The sequence below is a fragment of the Amia ocellicauda genome, chromosome 11, assembly GCF_036373705.1.
Source record: "Amia ocellicauda isolate fAmiCal2 chromosome 11, fAmiCal2.hap1, whole genome shotgun sequence".
NCBI classification, from domain to species: Eukaryota; Metazoa; Chordata; class Actinopteri; order Amiiformes; family Amiidae; genus Amia; species Amia ocellicauda.
Window position 1 is genome coordinate 26,384,823 of NC_089860.1, and position 23,646 is coordinate 26,408,468.

Here is a 23,646-nt window from a genome sequence, read left to right on the forward strand (position 1 = left end):
CCCAAAACACTGCTCCCCATTATTCCATCGCACCCTCTGCGCTTCTCCAAGGGGATAAATGGGTCAGGCGTGTAACCATGGAGATGAGTTAGGAGGGGAAGGCTGCGCTGAGAGTCTGCCTGTCTGCCCGCCTGCCCGCCTGCACGCCTGCACGCCTGCACGCCTGCCCGCCTGCCCGCCTGCACGCCTGCACAGAGCAGCAGAGCAGAGCCCAGCCAGCGCACAGCGCAGAGCTCCCGTGCACACTGCCACTGCTCTCCGCCTCTCACACACTGCCTCCGTGTGCGCATACACAAGAAACAGAAGAGAGAGAGAAAGAAAGGAAACAGGGCGAGGGAACCTGCTTCCATTTGATTTGTTAACACAAGTAGAAGAATATCAATGCAAATAAAAATGACATATACATTGAAAAACCAAAACCAAACGATTTCTTAACCTTTTCCTCCACTACTTAGTGCCTTAAAGCTGCGGCTCAACGTGAACGGTAAGTGTTTTTGTTTATATGTTCATATCGCGTAATATTTCAATATTTCGTATTTTAATGCGAGAAGCTGAAAATGTCGTTTGCATGCACAAAAATAAATGATGTATTTAATTGAATGCATTTCCCTGGATTGAACGATATTTTCAAAGACGCGCACCTTGCGATGTAATGAATGATGACTACTCTGATGACACACGCAATGAGGCGCAGTTGCTCTTGATGGTGTGATTACTGGTGTGGTGCTGGTGTGGTGCTGGTGCTGGTGTGGTGCTGGTGTGGTGCTGGTGCTGGTGTGGTGCTGGTGTGGTGCTGGTGCTGGTGCTGGTGCTGGTGTGGTGCTGGTCTGGTGCTGGTGCTGCTGCTGGGGGGTGTCCGGCGCAGGAGGGTCCCAGTGCGCACAGGTCCGCTCTGTGGGCAGCAGCGCTTTGCCACGGCAGCCTCATTGGTATTCAGGGCTGAGCGCTGTTGCCGGGTGCTGAGCGGCACTTTGGTGTTTGTGCTTCGCTCTCTCCTTATCTTTGACTTCTCCTCATCCCTCTTTCTGGGTTTCTTTCACCTCATCTCCCTCCACACCTGCTGCTGTCTGTACCAACAGGATCTGATTATGAGACAGGAGGTATTTAATTAAACCTGTTGGCAGGTGTCTTAGTGCAACTGTTGCATTCCACTATGATGATGACGAGACAGAAATGGTTATGGACTAAATATTATTGTTATTACTATTATGAATAATTGTAATAATAATAATAATAATAATAATAGTCTTCTGCGTGGGTGTTCTGTGATAGGATGTTTTGGTTTCCTTAACGAATCATAGGCTTATAAATACATGAATTAAACAGATCAACTGCACTGTAATCTGACTAATCCTTGCACTGGTAGTATTGAAAATTGCAGTGCTGTTCAAACGGCACCACAGTTGTGCTGCTAAGATCAACATACGACATTGTGCGTTTTTGTGAAAATAAGGACCCCCCCCCTCCCCAAAAAAGTATGCGTTTCATCTTTGTTATATGAAAATCCTTCTGCGGTTTCCCCACTCTCATTGAACAAACTGACGATGCCCGTTTAGTGTGTATTTCAATTTCGCGTGTGTGATACATTTATAGCACCGTGGTCAATATAATCTATTTATCACATTAAGTTCTGAATCTGGACACAGTGCGTGCATAGCGCCCGCCCCCCCCCGGGCTTAAACCACAAGGGTCTTATTATTATTATTATTATTATTATTATTATTATTATTATTATTATTACATTTTGATTTGAGTTTTAGCGCACTGTACAGCTTGAACGATGCGCAGACTCTCGAGTCTAGAGTGAGAGCCTGGACACGGAGGGGTGTGTTTGTCTGTGTGATAACCCAGCGGGAGGAGATAGTTGAGCATGTCTACCCCTGCCCTCGGCTTCTTTTGCCAAACACCTCCCCCCGCCTCTCCCCTGCATACCCCCATGATTGTTTAATTACATTATTTGTCCGTTTATTGTTAATCATCCCTTTCTGGTGCACTCTGCTCATACAGTAGATGTTAAATAGCCTACATACATCTGCAGATTATGGACGCATCACCAGGATCTGAATGCAAAATAAATGACCAAATTGGAACAGTGTATCACTCAGCCAGTCAAATCGGTCAGTGAATGAGCCAGTCAGTCAGTCAGCTTCAAACAGTTTGTGAATGTGTTGCACCACTCTTTGTGTAAAGACACCTATTTTCAGTCTTGAACTTAATCTGAATTTACACCAGTTAACTGGGACCCTAATTTTGTATATTTCAAAATGATCATAATTTCATATTTAATATAACTGTCAAGCAGTGAAAAATGAAAAAAAAAAAGACTTGGAAAGAGAAACTTTAAACCTCATAACTGAACATGAGAAAATTGTGAGATACGAAATTAAAGCAACATTCATTAAAGCACAAAGACATAGATAAGTAAATATGTCTTAAAGTTAAACAAGCAATGGGTAGAATAGGTGACAGGGACCCTCGCCCCTCCTCCCTCCTGTCTCCCTCCCTCTGCCCTGTTCTACTTCTCTCTCTCTCTCTTTCCCTCTCTTCCCCTCTCCCTCTCTCTCTCTCTCACATCCATCTCCCCCTCCCTGCTGTATACCAGGGGTATATCTGGGATCTCCCCATGCAGTCTGGGTTTTGACTCATCACTCCAGTACTTTCCTTCTTACAGAAATCAACCTTGAATTACTTAATTGAGCCTTAACACACCCAGTCGACCATGCTGCCCATCACTTAATCCAGGGATTACCTGGAACTAGAGACCTGCGATGAAGTGCCATACGTAGGAATGGAAAGGAAGACGTATACAGGTTTGCTCACCAGCAGAAGATCACAGGGCAGTGTAGGTCTAGTCCAGCAAGGCTTCGGTACATTGCAGTATTGTCTACAGCTTTCAATTTTTCCCCAAACTCATAATTGCCCAGTCTGGCTCCTTATTGGCTGAGCTGGACCAAGACCCTAGAGCAGGGATGGGGAGCCTTGGTCTTGGAGGGACACCGTCCTGCAGGTGGTGCAGATTTCCAAACGTCCCCACCTGCTCACAGGGCTTCATCACTCCAACTGAGTAAGAGGTGGAGTTTTCGTGGTCCTAGATCAGGGGTCTCCGACTCGCTCCCTGAAAGGATGTATCAACTCAATATGTTACCACTAAGACGTGTATGTAGGATTGCTCGAAAACTTTTTACGGCTTCTGTTTTAGGATGTTCTGTGGATTCAAGGCGGGCTGTTCATACCAATAGCACAGCAGCATAGCCCAGAGTCCAGCTCATTCAGTGAACAGCTGATTGACCCATTCAGGAAACTGACTATGCTGGATATGAAAATGTCTGTCTGTCTGTCTGCCCTTCTTCCTTCTTATGAAATTGAAGACAATGACATGAAACAAAGAATGAAATACCCCCTGCCCACCTCCACACACACACAGACACACACACACACACACATCTGAGAATGATAGACTCTGTTTTGTGCTGCAGGTTTCTATGAACAGTAGGAAGTCATGACTGTTTTTTGTCAAAAGGAACCAGATTTTCTTTTTTCTTGGATTGCTCCCACCACCCCCGCCCAGGGTGCCATTGTTCTGTTTAAATATTTAAAGATCTTGATGCAGTACAGTTGTTTGATTGCAAATGCTACAGTTCATGTCCTGAAGACAGCAGGTTAGCAGGATTTGTGTCTCACATAGATGCCTAACCAAACAATCTCTTATTCAGTGTCTAGTTCTCTCTCTACCTCTGCCAGCCTCTTTGTCTGTCTATATTTCAATCTATCTACCTCTGTATCCACCCATCCATCCAGCCATACGTCTGCTGATATCCCATGGGTTGGGCGCAGCTTCTCATTGCTGTTTTTGGTTACTCTGAGTTCTTTTCATAGTTGGGGCAAATTTTATTTCGACTTGATTTTAAAATAAAATAAAAACAAAAGCAAACCTTCCATCCACTGTAGGGCTTTGATTTGCTCAGATACCTCCAGCATAGGACACTCTCTCCCTCTCCCTCCCTCTCTCCCTCTCTCCCCCTCTCGATAACCAGACACAATGAAGGACAGAATGGGGGTGGGAGGGCGAGGGATCGCGACAGCAGGAGAGGGAGAGATCCAGAGAAGGAGAGGGGGATGATATTTCTTAGAGTGACACCAGAGCACAGAAGCCAGAACCTTATCGTGTTCAATCCATCATTCTCCAGATAACCTAGTTCTAAATGCCAGTGTATCTGAGCACCTGGGTATATTTAGCCTCAGACGCTGGCTCTCCACTCCCCTCCGCCACCCCCACAAGCACCAAGCACGAAATAGAGTAGGCACAAACACAGCAGTGCCTAGTATAGTCTAGCCTCACATTGTGTTGGCAGACATCTGACTTTTGTCACAGATATATTTCGAGCATGTGTCTGAGAGATTGCAGGAGACCGCAATTCTCTCAGTGAGGACAGGTGTCTTAAGAATTCAGTGTTTTGTTTTTGTTTTTTCTCCACATCTTCGCTGCATTAAAATAGCTTAAGACATATTTTCATCTGAATGATATGTTTAGGTAGCGGATGCTACAGGACACATGTTGGGACCCCAGTCACCTAACTCGGTTTATTGTTCTCTGGAAGGATTTTTAATTCATTTATTTTATCCTCCTCTACCCCCAATCCACCCTTAATAACCAAAAGGAAAAAACCCTGAACCTGTCTAACCAGAGTCAAGAAATGTATTTGTTTGTGTTTCCTCGAGCTTTTAATTATTTCTGGCACTCAGTTGAGCAACGTCGACCAGCCACCCCCCCACTCCCTCTCTCACCATTAATTCTATTCTCCTGCCAGCCGCATGTTGGCAATTTGTTCATACAAGCAGAGCCCTGCAATGGCTCCATGACAAATAACCAACCAATATGAGTTCAATGAACTCTGTATCCTACCAGCAGGACCTTTTCAGGGAGGAGGGGTGTGGGGGGGTCACACTGGCTCTCTCCCGGATCTGTCTTTCTTGAGTCCTGTTTGAAAAAGTGTCTTGGTGTCGGCTATAGACTGCCGGTCCTGCCCGTTCTGGGAGTTAAGAGTGTGGATCTGTCAGGAGGTATTAGACTAGAACCTGATCCAAGGGTTGCATCATATGTGTGTGCGTGTGCACGTGTGAGTGTGAGTCTGCGTGTCTTTGTGAAGGTGCCCAGGTGAGTCTGAGTGAGGAACTGTGTGTGTGTGTGTGTGTGTGTGTGAGCATGGGAGAGAGACTTTGTGTGCACACGCTCATCTGTGTCCATGTGTATGTGTGTCTTGTCACCTGCAGGGCAAGGTGTTGAACTTTAGGCAGCTCATCTTTGAAAAGGGTGAGCCGGATGCCCCCGCTGGTAGACCTGCAGAGCACCAGACTGCAGGGGGTGTAGACAGTCCTTCACCACACAGAGCCATGCCTGTGAAAAACAACCAACGAAAACACTGCACTCACCACTACTGCTAGAGCTGACATTTCAGAGCTGCTACTCCGCAAACCACTTATTTGCTGTTTGGTGGATTTTCAGAGGCACAGAGGTTATTTTTTCCAGTGGGATACTAAACTGTGCAACATTATGTCAAGGAAAAGGATCTGCCCATTTGGTAGAGGAAAGCAGTCTCCTTGTTTTACAACACAGTGGCTGACTCATAAAGGTCCTGTAGCAAATTCTCTGTTCCTCAGCTGTCTCTCATCTCTTTCTCTCATCTCTCTACCTCTTGCTTTCTCTGTTCTTCTCTCCCTCTTGATTTCTCCCTCCCTCCCTCCCTTTGAGGCTTCTCGTAACTCCTCGGGGGAGCAGAGCAAGTAAGAAGCAAATGACTCCCTCTTGTTTAATTGTCTGATCCAAAGACCACATTTCTGTTTAGGTCGAGTTGCCTACTGGGGCAGGAAACAACAAGCCAAGAAGCCTCTGAATAAATAAACAAGGAGAGAGAAATAATTGAAGAAATAAGGAGAAACCGAACAGAGATTTCAGGCCAGTGTGTAGGCAGGAAGGATTAGCACAACACACACACACAGCGATTCCCCCACCGTGTTGCAGTGCTGTTTCCACTGTGTTCCTCTGCCCTCTCAGATGTTAGTAAAAGGGTTTTCGCGTTGGTATTGCAAATCTGGAGTCAGAGCTGTGCTCTGCCTCTCAGTCCTATCCTCTAAAAATAAAAAATAAAAAAATAAATAATAAAGATACAGGGAAGGGAAATGATAATATTATTATTAATATTAAACATTGATTATAACAATTATGATAATTAACTCTCCTGAAGTATGCTAGATTCTCCTGCATATTTCCATCCATTTCCCCCTTATTTATATTTTATAAATGTTCCTGGCATGTGTTTTTTTATTGTCTGCCCACTCTAGACAGTCTAGAGACAAAGACAAACTGCTCTCAGGATCGCAGGAAGAGCACACATGCTGCCACAAACACAGGGGTGTGTAGATGAACAGGACATATCAGTCGTTTTGTCGGAGACTAAACCTATGTGGCCTGGGGGGCACTGTGTGTTCTCTCCATTTGTTGAATGGTAGCAGCTTGTTCTGAGGGCAGTTCCTCATGTTCAGCTGAGCATTAGGTGTTAGAGACACATTTGTATTGAGTTGTGAGAACGGGGGTCTGGTGCTTGCACATAGTATCGCCAGACGCTGAAGCAAATGCACTACGCTGGTTAAAGAAAAGGCTGTGCTGTTTCTTACTTCTGTGTTTGAACACTCATACAAATGGCCACTTCTCTCTCTCTCACTCTCTCTCCTGCTCTCATTCTATCTCTTTCAATCTCACTCTCTATCTTGCTCGCACTCTCTCTAGTTTTCTGTGCAATGGGCGAAGGGCCACTTGTCTTCAGCATGTTAGCTTTTTTATGTCTTCATTTAGAAGTAAAGAAAATAGTTGCAGGGTCAAGCAGCCTGTAACAGTCTGATTCACGAGGTGGGGAGGGGGTTGAAGCACCTGGGACACATCCCCCACTGATGGCACACACAGGCAAACGGGGCAGCCGGGATTCTGGAAGAAGCAGAGCCGCTACACTGGGCCCCGATGCTCTGACCTTTAGTGCTGTGCTTTGATAAAGACCAAGTTATGAAGCGTGAGTTTGCCCTTTATGTTTTCCAAAAATTGTGGGTTTTAGTCTGGCTTTTAGTTATTCGCTTATATATTTATTTTTGTTTTGATTGTTCAGTGTAAAACAACAATAACTGTGTCAGAAACAGACGCCCGCTAGACAGAACCAGACGGCCTGACTGAACTCGAAACAGTTTTCCGCTTCAAATGAAATCATTTCCTAATTCTCCGCCAGCTTCCTCTCCCTCTCTCTCTCATTTCTTTGCTTCAACAAATTGTAGAGAGAACAAAACAGCCTGATTGAACTGTCTTCACCAGCTTCCTCCATCTCTTTCTTTTTTCTTTCTGAATAAGTCATAGTACATTTCCTCTGGGAATGTGTCACTGAAAGGGGACTGAGTGTTGATTAATTTCAGAGCTGAAGAAATTCTGAACCCCTGAAAAGGCAATTAAATTATTTAATCACAGTGTGATAATAATAATTATTGTACTTCTTATTAAATTAATAATATTAATATACAAATTGTAATTGCTTTATCAAGCATTGGGTTGGCATGCAAATCAGGAGACCCTGCAACTCTCCTAGATCAGGACTGGATCAATAAATAATAGAAGCCCATTTACATTTAATGTCAGCCACTGCAGCTTTGCCCCCCCCCCCTCTGTAAACCTCTTTCCACTGGAGCTCACCTCAATACAAACACATAAAAAAAAAACCTGTTTTTCTCTCCCCACCCCATCTTCCCCTAACCCAGCCCCAGCCCACCTCTTCCCTCCTCCCTCCTGCATCCCCTCCTCCCTCCCTCCCTCTCTCTCTCGGCAGTGTGGACATGTTGAGTAGCGAGGTCTCGAGCAGCGCAGTGAATGCGGCGGCTGCGGCGGCGGCGGCGGCAGCAGCGGCCAGGAACGTGGTGCGCAGCTCCAGCATCAGCGGGGAGATGTACAACATCGAGAAGAGCCACGGGGGGGCTCCCGATGCTGCCGGCATCTCCACCAACAAGAAGCGGCGCTCCAGCTTGGGGGCCAAGATGGTGGCCATCGTGGGGCTCTCCCAGTGGAGCAAGAGCACCCTGCAGCTCAACCAGCCAGGTCAGTGCACGCCTCCTAGCCCCTTGTCTGTGACTGTGAGCCCCCCCAGTTACACAGCCTGAATAATATTAAAAATATTATTTTATTTATTTATTTATTTAAAATTGGGTCCCAAAGCTTCTGCATAAGGTGACGGTGGTGGTTGTGGTGTAGGTGATTATTATTATTGTTCAGTGGTCTTGGTTCCTGCTCTGCTTTTATCATGTGCGGTTGTTCGGACATTAAAAGTTAAAAGTTCAGCAATTGTGCTGAGTGTTGAGTTGGGTGTGAGTTTCAGTGTGTAACCCCCACCCTGCACTCCTCCTTCACACGCCAGAGATCACAGTGGGGTTGAGTGTTTTTTAAATCCTCATATTTTAGAGCACGCTCTCAGTTTTATAATTACAGTATACATACGCCATGCAACTCAGTGCTTCCACCGAGAGAGAAGGAAAGAGGGAGAGAGAAATCACTTGAAGATCTATAAGAAAAGCAAGAAATAAGCCAATGAATCCTTTCTACATTCTTCAAAAATTAGAAAGAGGGGGCTTGTGATGGTTCCTTCTCAGAGGTTGCACTGACCCAGATGAATTGCAATTCAAATGAATAGCAGCCAGAAAAACACATAAGTAAAACATGCAGCAACAACAACAAGCTTTCCCTCCCGGCCTCGTTAAATATGATAAGCACTGCTGTCAGGGTTCATCCTGCACAATCCAGTCATCTCCATTTCAGTCTTTCTCCAAACAACGTGACCTTTCTGGCACTCTGATCTGGCTCCACTGGCCCCGAAGAACCTCTTTTTGCTGAGCTCTGCATGGAGGGAGAATGGATGGGATCGAGGACATTGATGTCCTCTCTCCTCCATCTCCTTCACTCCTCTCCTCCATCCCATCCATTCTCCCTCCATGAAAGGGGGTTCTGACAGATTCCTTCAGGAAGAGAACTTAGTAGTCTTTTCTTCTGTAGGCTTGCATATTTATGCATGTATTTTTAAAATTCTTTCAACTTTAGTAAGTACAGGTTGACAGTGGATGTCTAAATTTAGAAGCAAGTTTTAGCACAGAGAAGATAACTGAATGAAAGGCTGCCAGTTTGTGAGGGGAGGGGGGAGGGTTAGTAGGCTAGATTTCTGAGGAAAAAAAACAAAAACTCAGTTGCAGCAGAGAAAAAGATCACAGATAACATTAACTGAGCTGGGTGGCTGGCCCCTCGCTGATTTCAATGCCGTGTTTATGTTCCCAGGATTTTAATCTCTTGGTACATGTGTCTGTGTACTGTGGAGTCTCGGGCTCGTCCATAATGAGTGTAAAATTTACATTTGTTGTCCTAAGCTCATTTTTCCTTTTTCGGGAAACAAATGTGGTTTTAGGCGAAATGAGTGACACCGAGTCTTGTTATAGTTGGAGCACTCTCAGTTTCTAATGCCCCAGTGTTAACTGAACAGGGAGCCTCTCTCCTATGAGCTGGGTTGGATTTTAAGGGCAAAAAATCTTGTTGTGAAAGCGTAATCATTTTTCGAATGTTTGGTTGTTTCATGCCTGCACGTAATATACATCGATTCCGTTACTTAAGGTGTGTTTTCGTGTTGCTTCAGCCTTGCCCTGTTAGCTGGTTGAAGAGAATACTCTGCTCCACAGCAAAGATATTCTGCAGCCGGCTCTGTTCCTTGAAAGCCACATAGGGAGACGCTGACAAGATTAGAGCCCCGAACACTCTTGCCCCGCAGCGTAGAGTTTAATTCCATTTCCTGCGCGGGAAACGTCAGCAAATTCAGCAGCACCTCTACGCAGGGAAAACAGGCCCTTCCACCTCTGCTATGCAAATGACATGTCACACTCAAGACTCAAGTGGCTGGAGGAGCATAAATACAGGGTGCACGTTGCAGTTGGGTGTAATCAATTGGGTACAACAAGAGGCTTCTGATAAAACAAACAAACAAACAAAACCAGACTTGTTTTTAGGGACACGGGACATTTTTGCATTTGTACTGACCGTGTGTGCAGAATGTTACTGAACGTCCTTCAGTGCTGCACAATATTAGCCATGAAAGTCTCATTAGACTATGGGGGATTAATAGCAAAATACTACAACTCATCAGAACCAAGGACAGCCACCCCACTGCCAGCATGTTAGAGCCCCGGCTGAGAACGCTGTGGTGCCTGTGGAGCTCAGGATGAATCACAGAGAGCCAGCGCTCCGTGCACGGGCACCTGCCTCCCTCGAATGGCAGAGACGAACACAGAGAACAAAATTTGAATATCTTTATTATTCATCATTTAGTCAGGGGACAAAAAGTGAATTAAGTGGTGATATTTTATTTATTTGTTCATAAACCTCCTCCACACACACACACACCACCAATGGGTGTGTACACAAGAGAGAGCAGCACAGTAAAACAAATTATGTAAAAGCATATTCCACACTGTAAAAGGGAAACAAGTTTTAATTGTGAAACAATATATTAAAAATACAAAACTGAAATACCATAATCAGATAAGTCTCCTCCACCCTGAATTCATACTTGGTGGAAGCACATTTGGCAGCAAGTACAGCTGTGAGTCTGTTGGGATTAAACTTTGCACACCTAGATTTGGCAGTATTTCACCATTCTTCTTTACAAAATAATTCAAGCTCTGTCAAGTTCACTGGGGAAGATCATCTTTGATTAGTAATGACTTCCTTCTTGCCACCGTACCATACAGGCCAGATTTGTGGAGTGTTAGGGATATTGTAGTCACATGCACACTTTGACCAGTCTTGGCCATAAAAGCCTGTAGCTCTTGCAAAGCTGCCATTGGCTTCTTGGTAGCCTCTAGTTCTTGCTGGTTCATCATGTCTAGAGGGATGGCCTGATCTTGGCATGGTCTTGGTGGTGCTATACACCTTCCACTTCTTAATAATCATCTTGACCGAGCTCCAAGAGATATTCAAGGCCTTTGTTATTTTTTAATGTCCATCCCCTGTTCTGTGCCTATTATTGACTTTGTCCTGGAGTTCTTTTGAAGGTTCCTTGATGCTCATGGTTGAGTCTTTGCTTAGAAATGCACTACCCAGCAGAGGGAACCTACAGGAACTGCTGAACTGCCCGCACCTTCTCTGCCTATTGCATGAGGCTAACTGTGACTGAGATCGCACAACCTTGGTCAACTCACAGCACACCATTACAAGACCATGAACCACCCTCACAGAGCTTAATATGAACTGAGGGATGATAAGGAGGAGAAGGCAAAGGAATAAGTAAAAAAAAAAAAAAAAAATGAAAAAAGAAGACGACAACAAAATGAATCACTAAAACAAGATGTTCCCTCTTCAAAGAGCAGCAAAAGCAGAAATTGGTGTCTGTGCCAAACTACAGAGGCTATAATCTCATTATTCATACCGTGTGCTTGGCAGAGGCTCTGCTAATAGTTACACTGTAACTCTGTGACTCATGGTTTGTGTGCATCAGTGTGGAGAAAAGCAGGATGGCAAAAACCACTCCCCTCCAAAAGCAAAACTGGATGTCAGAAAATATATACATATGTAAAAATATAGACAGTAAAGTAAAGTGTTATGTCGAAATGTAGACATTTTAAATGCTACACTCTCACCCCCCCGACCCCAAAGATGGATCAATTATAGAGAACTTAGTGAAAGATGTGTCCCTGGATTCTTCAGAGCACACAGTGCTGACGTACATGTTGCCATGATTAGTGTTGGCTCGAGTCTTCGTTTTACCGCTCTCGTGGTGTGTGTACTCGTATTCCAGCCGCATTCTCCGGCATAGCTCTGAAGAAGACTCAGAAGCTTACTAAAACACACACACTTTCCTGTAAAATATTAAACATGTCTCTTCTGCCCCTCTGCTTCCCTTGTACATGTGTTTCTCTTGGCAAGAGGTGTTCTGCAGTGTTAGATGTTCAACCAGAGTTCCTATCTGTCCCTGTAGACAGGGACAAGGAGAAATGTTCCTGATCAGATCACATGTTAATCAGTCCAGTGCTGGGAGCTTTTGAGCAGATGCTGAGATACAAACGTTGTATTGTTAATGGATGCCATAGCAGTAACTGACACTAACATTACACACAACATTACCCCTTGTGCCTGGCACTGTGGATTGAACGCTAATAAGTGGAGATATTGGCTAATCTGGCAACATTACACAGAAATAGAGAGAGAGAGAGCAATACTGTGGTGGAGTGAAAAGAAAATGCTGAGCTGTCTGTCGCAGACGACTTAAGCAGCATTCCAGATTCAAGCATTTTAGCGCTTAAATCATAGAAGTGATACAATGTGCAGAGCTTAACAGAGCACCAGTGTGTTTAGCTGCAAGGCATTTCAATACAGTTCCATATAGAAACTGGTGCTTTTGTTGCAATGGCAGACGAATCTACTCATTTGAAAGGCCCAGGGTGATTGCTTCCTTATTATCTATTTTGAGCACAAATAAAAGAAACCCAATAGAAACTGAAAACTGAGCAATATCTAATAAAAGACACCTGTACTGTATTTAAGCTAGTTTTGAAATGTCTGCATATATTACAGGGTGGTCCCTGACGGATAGCCTAGCCGGTTCAGTGTTGTCCAATCGATGGATCTAACACTTTCTCCCTCATCCCTGGATGTCAACACAGGGACAATGTGGAAATGTGTATGGCACGGTGGAGGTGTGGGGGTGATGGTACGCTGGCCTGAGTCTGCCGGCATGTTCTTGGCGATGCCATGCTTGTTGTTTGTACCAAGCTGCTGTGAACACCGGGCTGTGAGTGCACTAAACTCCCAGGGCACCCCGGCAGCAGCATGCTTATACGCCGCCTCTTCTGGGCTCGAAGAGTCCCGTGGTGAAGCACAGGGGGCTTTCTTTCACAGCGTCTCTGTCGGACCTGGCCTTCGTGCGCCTAGGGGGGGCAAATCCCTGCTGTCAGCGCCCCTGCGCTCATTAGCACTGTGCCGCCCCTGGTATCCTAGCTTTTAAATTCCTGCATTAATCTTCTTTTTATTTTTTTCATTTCTGTTTTTAAACTGGGAGGGAGGGAGGGAGGGAGTGTGCAGGGCTCTGCAGTGCACAGAGGACACGTGAGTGCTGTACAAGCTGCAGTGAAACAGCTTGTGTGAAACTGGCCCAGGAAATAAATGCTGCATATACTGTGTATGAATGTGTGTGTGAGTGGGTGTGTGTGTGTGAGAGAGAGTGTGTGTGTGTATGTGAGTTTGTACGTGTGTGTGTGAGTGTTTGTGAGTGTTTGTGTGCATGTGTGAGTGTCAGTGTGTGTGCATGTGTGTGTGTTTGTCTATTTATACATGCATCTATATGTGTGGTATGTAGTATGCACTCCCTTCATTTCAAACATTGCTTTTCTGTGACTGAATGATTCATTCACATGGATACATTCTCTTCCCCTCTATGGAAACACACTTCTTTACCAGGTTTATGCAGAGTGGGCTGAAACACTGGTCCGGCCCTTGAGAGAGGAGCTAAGGATTCCAGTTGACTGAGCTTGATCGGAGAGAGATGGGGCTGACGCAGAGTGGCGGGTGGGCGGGGGGGCTGGAGAGGTGTAACATTTGGCTCGCTACTCCGCACCACATGTGCTCCTGTAGCTGCTGCCAGGCTGCGGGCCCTATGCAGCGTGGCCTACTGTGTGGCTGCTTCACAACACACAAATCTAGCATGTGAGTGATTGTAAAGCACAAGGTGTGTAGCACAGGTAGCTATTGAAGCAGTATGCAACGTACCTGACTACTATAACCAGAGAGGCACACCAGGAGCAAACAGTATATTATATATATATATATATATATATATATATATATATATATATATATATATATATATATATATATACTTATAAACTGAAACCAGTCACAAGTGAGAGGCTTCCTCCGTGAACAACAGTTTTGCACAGTTTGATGAGAAATCCTGAATCACAGAGCTGTTGGATGCGCCGCACTTTCCCTTTCCCCGCATTTAATTTGGTGTGGCTGTTCCTAAACACACTGTCCCACCAACTAGAGGAACACATTCCCCCTTAGGTTTTTAAACCGAAAACCAGAGTTGCTTGGACAGTCTTCAAGGTTTGAAGCATCCGAAGTGAAAGATTCTCTGGAATTGAAAGGGCTTTGGCAGGAGCTCACCGAGCCAGCGCTGTCTGGCACATTAATAAGCGAGGGGGGGGGTCGTGACTCTTTGGTGACACAGAGACAAAAATATCGCTCCTTTTTTAGTTTGACTCACCTCTTTCATGTGTGACAGAAAATAAAAATATTTATTAAACAAGATCTTTTTTTTTTGGTCTGTTTTTTTTTTATTGCAACAAATTTGTTTTTCTTCCTGGGAATCAAGCTGTACTGTATTTCATTTTCATGCCTCAAAGTTATTTTTTATTTAATAATTTGTATGTTTTCCCATAGATGTCTATCTTTTGCAGATCAAACGCAGGTTTTCACTTTGTGTTGCGGACCGAACATGAGAATTACAGTGTTTGGCATCACAGACGGGCTTCAAAGCCTCCTGATGCAATCTCAGATTCCAAGCTGCCTTCCATTCTTCCCTGAATATTCCAGACTTGTTTTATGTGAAGCAAGGGAAGATAATATATGAAAACAAATGTTGTTTGTCCTGTTGCACAGAAAGCTGTCTTTTTCTACTTGCATCTCTATCCAAATTTGGAAGGGGCAGTGGAGCCTTGGGGGGGGGGGGGGGGGGGGGTTACATCACAACCACTGTCATCTACTTGGTTACTGTTGCTATGCTTGGTAGAATGTTGCCATGTTCAGCCTCAGCCAATCAGCAGGCAGAGCAATAGAGGATCTTTGCTAATACTGCATGAATCGTCAATTAACAGGAAGCCGGGGAGGAAGGAAGGATGGAAGCAGATGGATTTAATGAGCTTCAGTTCTTCATTACAAAAATTAATTTGCAATGAAGATAAACTCGCTGTCCCATTCACAAATATGTACAGAAAATCAAACAAAATAAAAATACGTATATAAAGTCTCTCTTAGCAATAATAATAATTATCCACGTTGACTTACAGAGATGTGTGGATAACTGCCTGATACTGTTAGACTTGCTCCAGTATCTGGTTGCATGTTCTGTGAAAAAAAATGATCAGACAGACAACAGAGTCATTTGACATTCGTTTCTTCTCTTTTCTTTTCTTTAGAGAAACGGGTGCTCTAATTGTATAGCCGGTAATTAATGTACCTCTCATGCTCAGAGACCTGTGTGCCATCAGGGAGACAGGCCTCGAGGGACCCTCATCTGTGTGGCCTCTCGAATCCTCGGCTTGTTCTCCGAATGCAAATGCTTGCCGGTGTAAGAAATTAGAAAGGAAAGAAAAAAAAAAAAGAAACAATGTGTTAAAAAAGACACTGGTGTTTATGATGATTATGATTAATAGTAATAATGACAATGGGAAAAATATATAATTGTGAGACCCACATCCTATTCACTCTCATTTTATTTTTAAAAACTTTACATTATTAATGCCTTCATTAATGTATGCATCTGAGAACAGTGACCCCTCAGACAGTGTGTGTCTGGAGGCACCTGGATACAGACAGGGGTCAAGACTTTAGTGAGTCACACTGTTCTGTGAAGCACTGTCTGGTTCCTACAGTGGATTTCCTCACGGGCACGGCTAAACACGAGGGCATCTCCTGCAGTGGCGCACTAAGCTTCTGTCTGAGAGCACAGGGCACAGGGCATGGGATAGTCGGCACGGGGCACAGGACACACAGTCTCTCCTGTCCTGGTTTTTCACTAAGACTAACCAAGGTGTGTAGTTGCTATTGTTTTCGCCTTGTTCATTTTTAAGTGTTAAGGTCTGGGTGCGTGTCGTGCTTCCATAATTATAATAATGCAGAAGAACCAAAAGATGCAGGCTCATATCCCTCCGAAAGGTTATGTAACTTTCTGCGAAACCATTTTCAGGTGCATGTCAGTGCTGTGCTGCAGGAACAAGAAGATAAAGCACTAAAATATAAGCAGCCCAAAATAGCAGGTTGTGACGTTTCTCATTGTGAGATTGTTATTTATTTTTTTGGTTTAAAATCCATTTAAATGTTTAATAAGTTAGGCAGCCTTTTTCAGCGTAAGCACGCCTGCTTGCAGTCTCTGCAGATGCCTCCTTAATTCTTAATAAGCCTGAAAGATTCTCCAGGGTTTTCATTACCGCAGTCACCATGTGGAGAAAAAAAAACAACAACTAATTAGGATAGAGTGCATTTTTTGAAAATAAATAAATAAATGCATAAAGATGAAAAATATAAAGTGTCTCTCATCTCCAGAACTGATTTAATTTCCATATCAGTCAACTGTTCTGTGAGACTGATCTGGACTGACACTGTCTGCTGTTTCTGCCTGTTAAGTCTGAGAAACGTGCATGAGATCTGATCACAGACCTAGAGTTTAGAGATGCACAGAAAATGTCAATAATAATAATAATAATAATAATAATAATAATAATCATCATCATCATTATCATCATCATCATCATCATCATCATCAGTCAAGGTGTCAAAACTACAATTATGTGTCTGACAGATGCATTATAGTCACTGATATAAACTTTGCAATAATTACATATTGGCTACATGGTAACTCTATGTAACTATACTTTAACTACACTGCAAACACAAGTAATTACTTAGTACTAACAACCAAAAATCACGAAATTACTCTTCAAGTACTTAATTATTATAAAATTATAATAATAACACATATTTTGAGGAAACAAATTTAGTTGCATGAATACTGAACACAGTAAAGCACAGTGTAGGCTTGCTGAAGTCATAGAAAAACCACAGTGAAATCCTTTATATATCCTGATTATAGTAAAACCATGTGTACAAACCCCATGGTGAGTTTGCCCAGGTAAACCTGAATACAGGCCCTTAACTACAGCCAGGCAAGTTTCTACACCTCGGCTCAGCCATTTCTCTGGGGGGGTGGATGAGGGGCAGAGAACAGTCTGGTTTTGCTCTCCCCCTGGGACTTTTCTTTCTACTTGTTTTTCTACTGATTCTCCAAGGTCTTTGACAACAACTTAATTCACGATAATCCGATTTCACACATGCAAGCAAAATGTGCACAGAGAGAGAGAGAGAGAAAGAGAGAGGGGGAAGAGAGAGAGATGAGAGAATGAAAAAGGGAGAAAGGAGAGAGAGAGGGAGATATTGAGATAAAGAGAAAAAGAAAAAGAAAATAAACTATAACGAAATAGAAGGCATCTGAGACCATCTGGGGGGGTCTTGGTGCATTGCAGACAGGATTGCCATGGAAACGCTGCTCAAAGCGGTGGATTGGAGAGGAAGAGCAGAGCAGCACCACTGCAGAAACCCAGCGACACAGAGCGCTGTGTTAAACTTGGGCTCCCTACTGACACACAGCACTGTGTTAAACTGGGCTCTCTAGTGACACACAGAGCTTTTGTTAAACTGGGCTCACTGCATTGCATTGAAACTTACAACAATATACAAACATCAATAAAGCACAATCAATAAAAAACAATAATCCAGACTAGTAAACAAGACAGCGGCACAGCATCTCACTGTTCACCTGCAAACATAGCGTGCTCAAATAGAGACTGTGCAGAGCACAGAATGCACATGCATGCACACACACACGCAGTGTATAGACACACACAGTGCCCACACACACTGCTCAAACCCTGACCTGAAGGCTTTAACTCAGATAAAGACTCAGGTGCAGTTGTCAACGCAGTGTATTGCCATTCGATTGTGTTTGTTTTTTGTAATTATTATTTATTTATTTTGAAAAATATGTATGCTGGTTGGTCCCACAGTGTCTCATTCAGGCAAGGAAACAGACAGGTGTTTTTATTTTTAACATTTACAATTACACAGGTCTAAATTCACAGTGTGTGGTGGTTACCATGGCGCTGGCTAGCAAAGGGTGCCTATTAGGAGGTGCATTTGGAAAGCCTGGTTTTGTGAGCGGTGTTGTATTGAAAAGCAGCAGGAGTTCAGTGGATGAACTGAACTGCAGTGGCAGAGACAGAATAAACAAGTGGACAAGAGGAGAGAGAGAGAGAAGGGGTGGAGGGGGGACAGAACAGTTCTGTCAACGTAATGTCTTTGAAGTTTGGTGACAAGAGTGTGAAAAGGGGAAAAGTGTTGGGCAGACTTTGATAAAGGACTGCATGCAGAGCTCATTTTGGGTGCGTTTGATATTTGTTACAGGCGGGTTACTGTTAGTTGCCGTTATTCTGTGGCTGCGACTCACAGCGCAGCACGGAGTATCGCCATGACAATGTGAATTACTGCTGGAGAGGGAGGGAGAGAGTGAGAGAGAGAGAGAGAGAGAGAGAGAGAGAGAGAGAGAGAGAGAGAGAGATGCACACAAAGAGGAGTGTGAGGGCGAGTTGCTATTTATAAGTCGGTAGTCAGGAATATCTCCTGCGATTCGACAAGGAGAGACGGAGGGAGATGCTGTTGTGCGCACGCCGGTTTAGAGGGACAATGGCAGCCAGCAGTAAGTAGTCTGTTCTCTGCTATAGGAGCCCAGTCTGACTGTAAGGACAAGCAGCTGATATAGGAGCTCAATGTTATACTGTTAACCTGCAGTGCCGATGAAGAAAGTTCCCATTTTTATCAGAACATGAATGAATGAATTAATGAATGACTAAAACTCCCTGGGGTTTATTGAATGGAGAAATAAAACTTCATTGATTTTGCCATTGATTAAAAACAAATCAACACATTAACTACTGCTACTAAAACTTCAACTACAAGTAATAATAATCATAAGAAGTTTAATTTATTTAGCTTCTCATCCCATAGCACTAACACATGGAGGAGTCACTAGACCCCCCGTTGCTGACTTTAGCACCTCTCTGCACAGAATGCTAGCATTGCCCGAAGCTACAGTGGATCAGTGACACATTCTGGAAACTACTTAGTGAGCCACTAATTAGTTTTTCTACTTTAGAAAATCATACAGAAGGTGAGGAAACAGTAGCACGGCAATCGGGAGGGGGTTTGGGGGCGGAAAACCAAACTCAACAACAACAACAACACAGGACCAGTGACATTCTCTTTCTGGGCACCCTGTCCTTCAATATTTTATCAAAGTGGACAGGCTGAGGGAGGGCAGCGACGGCGGCGGCTCGGTGTATTTATAACTCCTGTGTTGTCTGAAGGGCCCTTTTGCGATCTGAGGCAGCGTGTTCCCATCCCTGCACAATACACCACGGGGGGGTTACTGCTGCTGTAAAAATAGAAAGGGCCTGTAAAAAATGGTTCTATAATGTCCTGCCTGAGGGGTGGGATGATAAACAAATACAGGCATAATTCAAAAATTGGTGCACTTCTCGCCCAATGCCCTGAGGCGCACAAAACTACACTTCCTAACAAAAGTTGGGGCATGAGAACAGACACAATGGGGCTCTTCGCCATTCAGCAATCAATGCGTTATTATTTTATAGATGCTTGCGTGTGTGTGTGCACAAGTGAGAGAGTGTATGTGTACAGAGGTTGAAATGCGGATCAATTAACCTGCCCACCCTACAGAGCTGAGCTGTATACTCTCTCGGAAGCCTACCCAACGGTCCCTCTCGGCATCACCTCTCGGTCACATTTTGGATACACGGCCGTGCTATTCTTATCAGCCACATCAATACCAGTGAGACATTGCGCTGTGGCAGTTCTGTGCTCGTCACTTGTTGGTATGGTTTCGGCAAACTTCTGTCTCCGTTACTAAGGAAGACTGGCTATTTTTAGTCTTTTTTTTCCCGCAGTTTAACTGTAGTCGGTCCAGTCTGCAATTTAAATAGTTTTACTTTGTGTGGTATTGTATTATTTACGTATTTTAATTTGCAGAGGCATATCTCTGTCACTATCAAATTGCAAATATATCAAGCAATGACAAAACCACAATATATTACAATATATATATATATATATATATATATATATATATATATATATATATATATATATATATTTATTTTCCTACAAAGACTGGAAGCCAAGGACTGGCTAATCCCAGCTACCTAGTTAGCTGTGGAGGCTGGTGAAATGAACCCAGTTAGTCATTCAGTGTGCAATGTGGCCCACCACAACCTATACACACCAGTGGTCCCCAGCCCTGGTCCTGGAGAAGGCCAGCAGATTTGATAGGTTCCTGCTTAAATTGTCCCTTCATAAAGAGGTGGGACCTTGGGACTCACATCAGTTAAGCGAGTAATAGTCATACAGAAATCATTCAGAATCTGGGGCCTATCAAGGACAAGAGTTACCCCTATCACTGAACAAAAACCCTACTCAGTGGCACACCAACAAACTATCCCCCAAGTCCTCAGGATTGTGTGATTTAGTGGTGGCATGACCTTATACCTAAGTGGACTGGGTCTCTCCAGGATCTGGACTGGACTCTGCAGCACACAGGACATACAGGAGGAGGATTCGGGCCTGATTTTCCAAAGCTGGCAAACAATCCCCACACGAGTGAGATGGGCAGCTTGAATGAATTTCATTACATTTTCCAAATTCAGATAATTTATGGGGGGTTAATTTATGTTTTTGTAAAGATTGAGATAGTAGGTAAACTGTGAGAGTGTTACATTGATTTTAAATGGACACAGACACACAATCCTAATTCCTGTGTGAATCCTGGATGACCACTGGAAAACCAGGACAATTGGTCAGTGGCTCAGACATATGTGGGGCTAACAAGCGCCATTGCCAGTTCTGATCAGAGCCAAGTGTGTGAGAGTCTCCGAAAGACCTGCTGTGATGGTGCTCACACAGCTGGATCCACCCCCTGGCAGTAAAGTGTGTTAAATCCTGCCTTTGAGACATACAATGCTATTATATGACTAATGCCAGCACAGGTTACGGAAAGGTTACAGCACTCACTTTACCCAGAGGATTATTGTAGTATCAGCTCAAGTCCCCCCCCCCATGATGCTTCATTCCCTGCCCAACAGCCTCCGAGCACCTGCACACAGGCAACACACAAACAGACCCCCGATCCCACATCAACACCAATGGAAAGCTGCACTCAAAATACTTTACTTGTCTTTTCCACACATGGACACACACACACACACATACACACAGAAGAGGGAAGGGGAATGCTTGCACCCTCACAGTGTTAAGTGTTGTAAATCCCCTTTCAATTAGATTAAAACCATATGACTAAGCCAGCTGTACTCCCTCACAAACGGTCCTGTCCTAAACCTGTGCCCTCTTCTGCGTCTGTCTGTCTGTCTGTCTGTGTCTGTGTGTCTCGCTGTCTCTGTGCCTGGATGCCTGTCCGCGTAGACGGCGGGACTAAGAAGCTGCGCAGCACCATCCGGCGCAGCACCGAGACGGGCATCGCGGTGGAGATGAGAAACCGGGTGACACGGCAGGGCAGCCGGGAGTCCACGGACGGCAGCACCAACAGCAACAGCTCGGAGGGCACGTAAGTGTGGGCACAACCCCGCCGTCAACAACGGACAGCAGCCGGGCAGTGGGGCGGCCAGTCATCCGGGGCTCGGAGGTTGTTGGTTGGGAAGCGTTGTGTTATTCTTCAGTTACACCAGCTGCCACCCTAGTGCTCTCTCTCACACACTGTACCTCACTGTAGACAGCCGTGCAGTAACTCCTCTTCCCGAAACATCTCCCGGAAAATGTTTTTTTCACGTACTTCATACATATTTTACTCACAGCAAAAACGTCCAAACCTTAACTCAGTCCCCAATGTGCGTTCGGGGCCTTCTGTCCTAATTGAAACGAGTCCTACATCCTAAAACAGCACTAGTAGCTAATGCAATATGTATGGGTGAAGGTTGTTATATAAATCATATCCCCTGTTTGCTTGACTGCATATCCATCTTACCAACCAACCGACTTGCTGACCGATCCGTTAACCGATCGGCTGTCCTGTCCTGCAGGTTTATCTTCCCCACGACGCGCCTGGGCCCCGAGAGTCAGTTCAGCGACTTCCTGGATGGCCTCGGCCCCGCCCAGATCGTCGGGCGACAGACGTTAGCCACGCCCCCTATGGGTAAGATTACTACCTTACTTATATTTGGACTGATTACATAAGAGCAACATTTTCTGTTTAGTGGGGGTCCGCTTTTTTAAGTTTGAGAAACACTGCTATAGAGAGTATCTGTATCATTCATATTAATTTATTTTGTGTGTTGTGTGTTCACTTTTTTTTTTTTGCCAGGCGCACATGTGTATTTTTAAGTGTCATTGTTGTAAATTGAAAGCGTTTGGAAATATAAAGAAGGGTGCATGAAGCTTAAGCCTTTCCTGAACATTTCCTTGTAAGAAACCGTCCAGAAAACACAGCCCTGCAAAGGCAAATTACAGCGGTGTGGCGCCCTCTGCTGTACGCAAGGCAAATCTGCCGTCAGCTCCAACACTAATGCATTTGCTTAATTTAACGTATCGGCTTCATTTATTCATTCAAGTCAGAATGAAATTGTTTCTCTACTAGCAAACAGTGGCACCATTTCACACAAATGGCTTGGGTGGGAAACAAAGCATCCTGGGGCCCACATTCAAAACCTATGTTCTGGGCATAATGATGTAATTCATGTGCACCAGTCTGGGTTCTTTGCATTTGTGTTTGAAAGTCGTTTACAGCTATTCCAGTCTGGTTGGCCTCTCGTCCAGAGGGCTTTCGTTTTTTGTTTCTAGGCCAGAGCCTGTTTTCAGTTGGCTCGTGTGGTGTGATCAGGTGGTGCGACTGTGCGGCCGGTGCTAATGCGCAGCGGTGTGCGTGCCTGTCTCTCCCCCTCCTCTGCAGGGGACGTCCACGTGGGCATGGTGGACCGGAGTGGGCAGCTGGAAGTGGAGGTGATTCAGGCTCGAGGCCTCACACCCAAGCCCGGCTCCAAGACAGTCCCAGGTAATGGATTTCACGTTGATAAACAAATAAAGTACCCCTGCTCCTCCAAAAAAGTGACTTCCACTGTTTAAAAAGGGAAAGGAGAATTCAAAGCTGTTGGGGCTGCCTTGTGATTTTAAGAAGGCCTTTGACGTTTGTAGGTGTAATACCCTGCTGGAATTCTAAACCACGCTTTGCACCTCAACATAGCTGGACTATGTCTGGGGGTAAGGGGTGTATGGTCATTTTAATGTGGCAGGATTGTGCATATATACTAGAACAACTAAACAAGAAGCATTACTCATGTTACTGCTCTGTAGCCTGCAAAACAACACCAAACAAAACACCAAAAGAAAAGAAAAGAAAAGAAAAGAAAAGAAAGCTAGGATTTTTGTTATTTTAACTGAATGTGGATCAGGTTCCTTCTTTACCAATCCCCCTTTCTCTTTCTTTCTCTCTCTCTCTCTGTCTCTCTCTCTTTCTCCTGCACTCTCCCTCTCTCTCCTCCTCAGCTGCCTATGTGAAGGTGTATGTGCTGGAGAATGGGGCCTGTCTGGCCAAGAAGAAGACCAAGCTGGTGAAGAAGACGCTGGACCCGGTGTACCAGCAGGCTCTGCTATTCGATGAAAACCCCCAGGGCAAAGTGCTGCAGGTGAGAGGAAGCAGCAGGGAGGGAGGAGTGTGAGAGGAAAGGGACGGAGGCAGGAAG

The 23,646-nt window shown here is 44.6% G+C and overlaps 1 protein-coding gene across 1 annotated transcript in view; it reads left to right on the forward strand.

Annotated features, from left to right (window-relative positions):
- Positions 1–241: 241 nt before the first annotated feature.
- Positions 242–23,646, forward strand: part of rims3 (regulating synaptic membrane exocytosis 3) — a 34,734-nt gene continuing 11,329 nt past the window's right edge. Inside the window, exons 1-6 of the mRNA XM_066717224.1 lie at positions 242–484; positions 7,792–8,125; positions 21,377–21,518; positions 21,991–22,103; positions 22,857–22,958; positions 23,450–23,589. Coding sequence (XP_066573321.1) covers positions 7,867–8,125; positions 21,377–21,518; positions 21,991–22,103; positions 22,857–22,958; positions 23,450–23,589 — 756 coding nt within the window. The 5' untranslated portion in view covers positions 242–484; positions 7,792–7,866. The remainder of the gene's footprint in view (positions 485–7,791; positions 8,126–21,376; positions 21,519–21,990; positions 22,104–22,856; positions 22,959–23,449; positions 23,590–23,646) is intronic.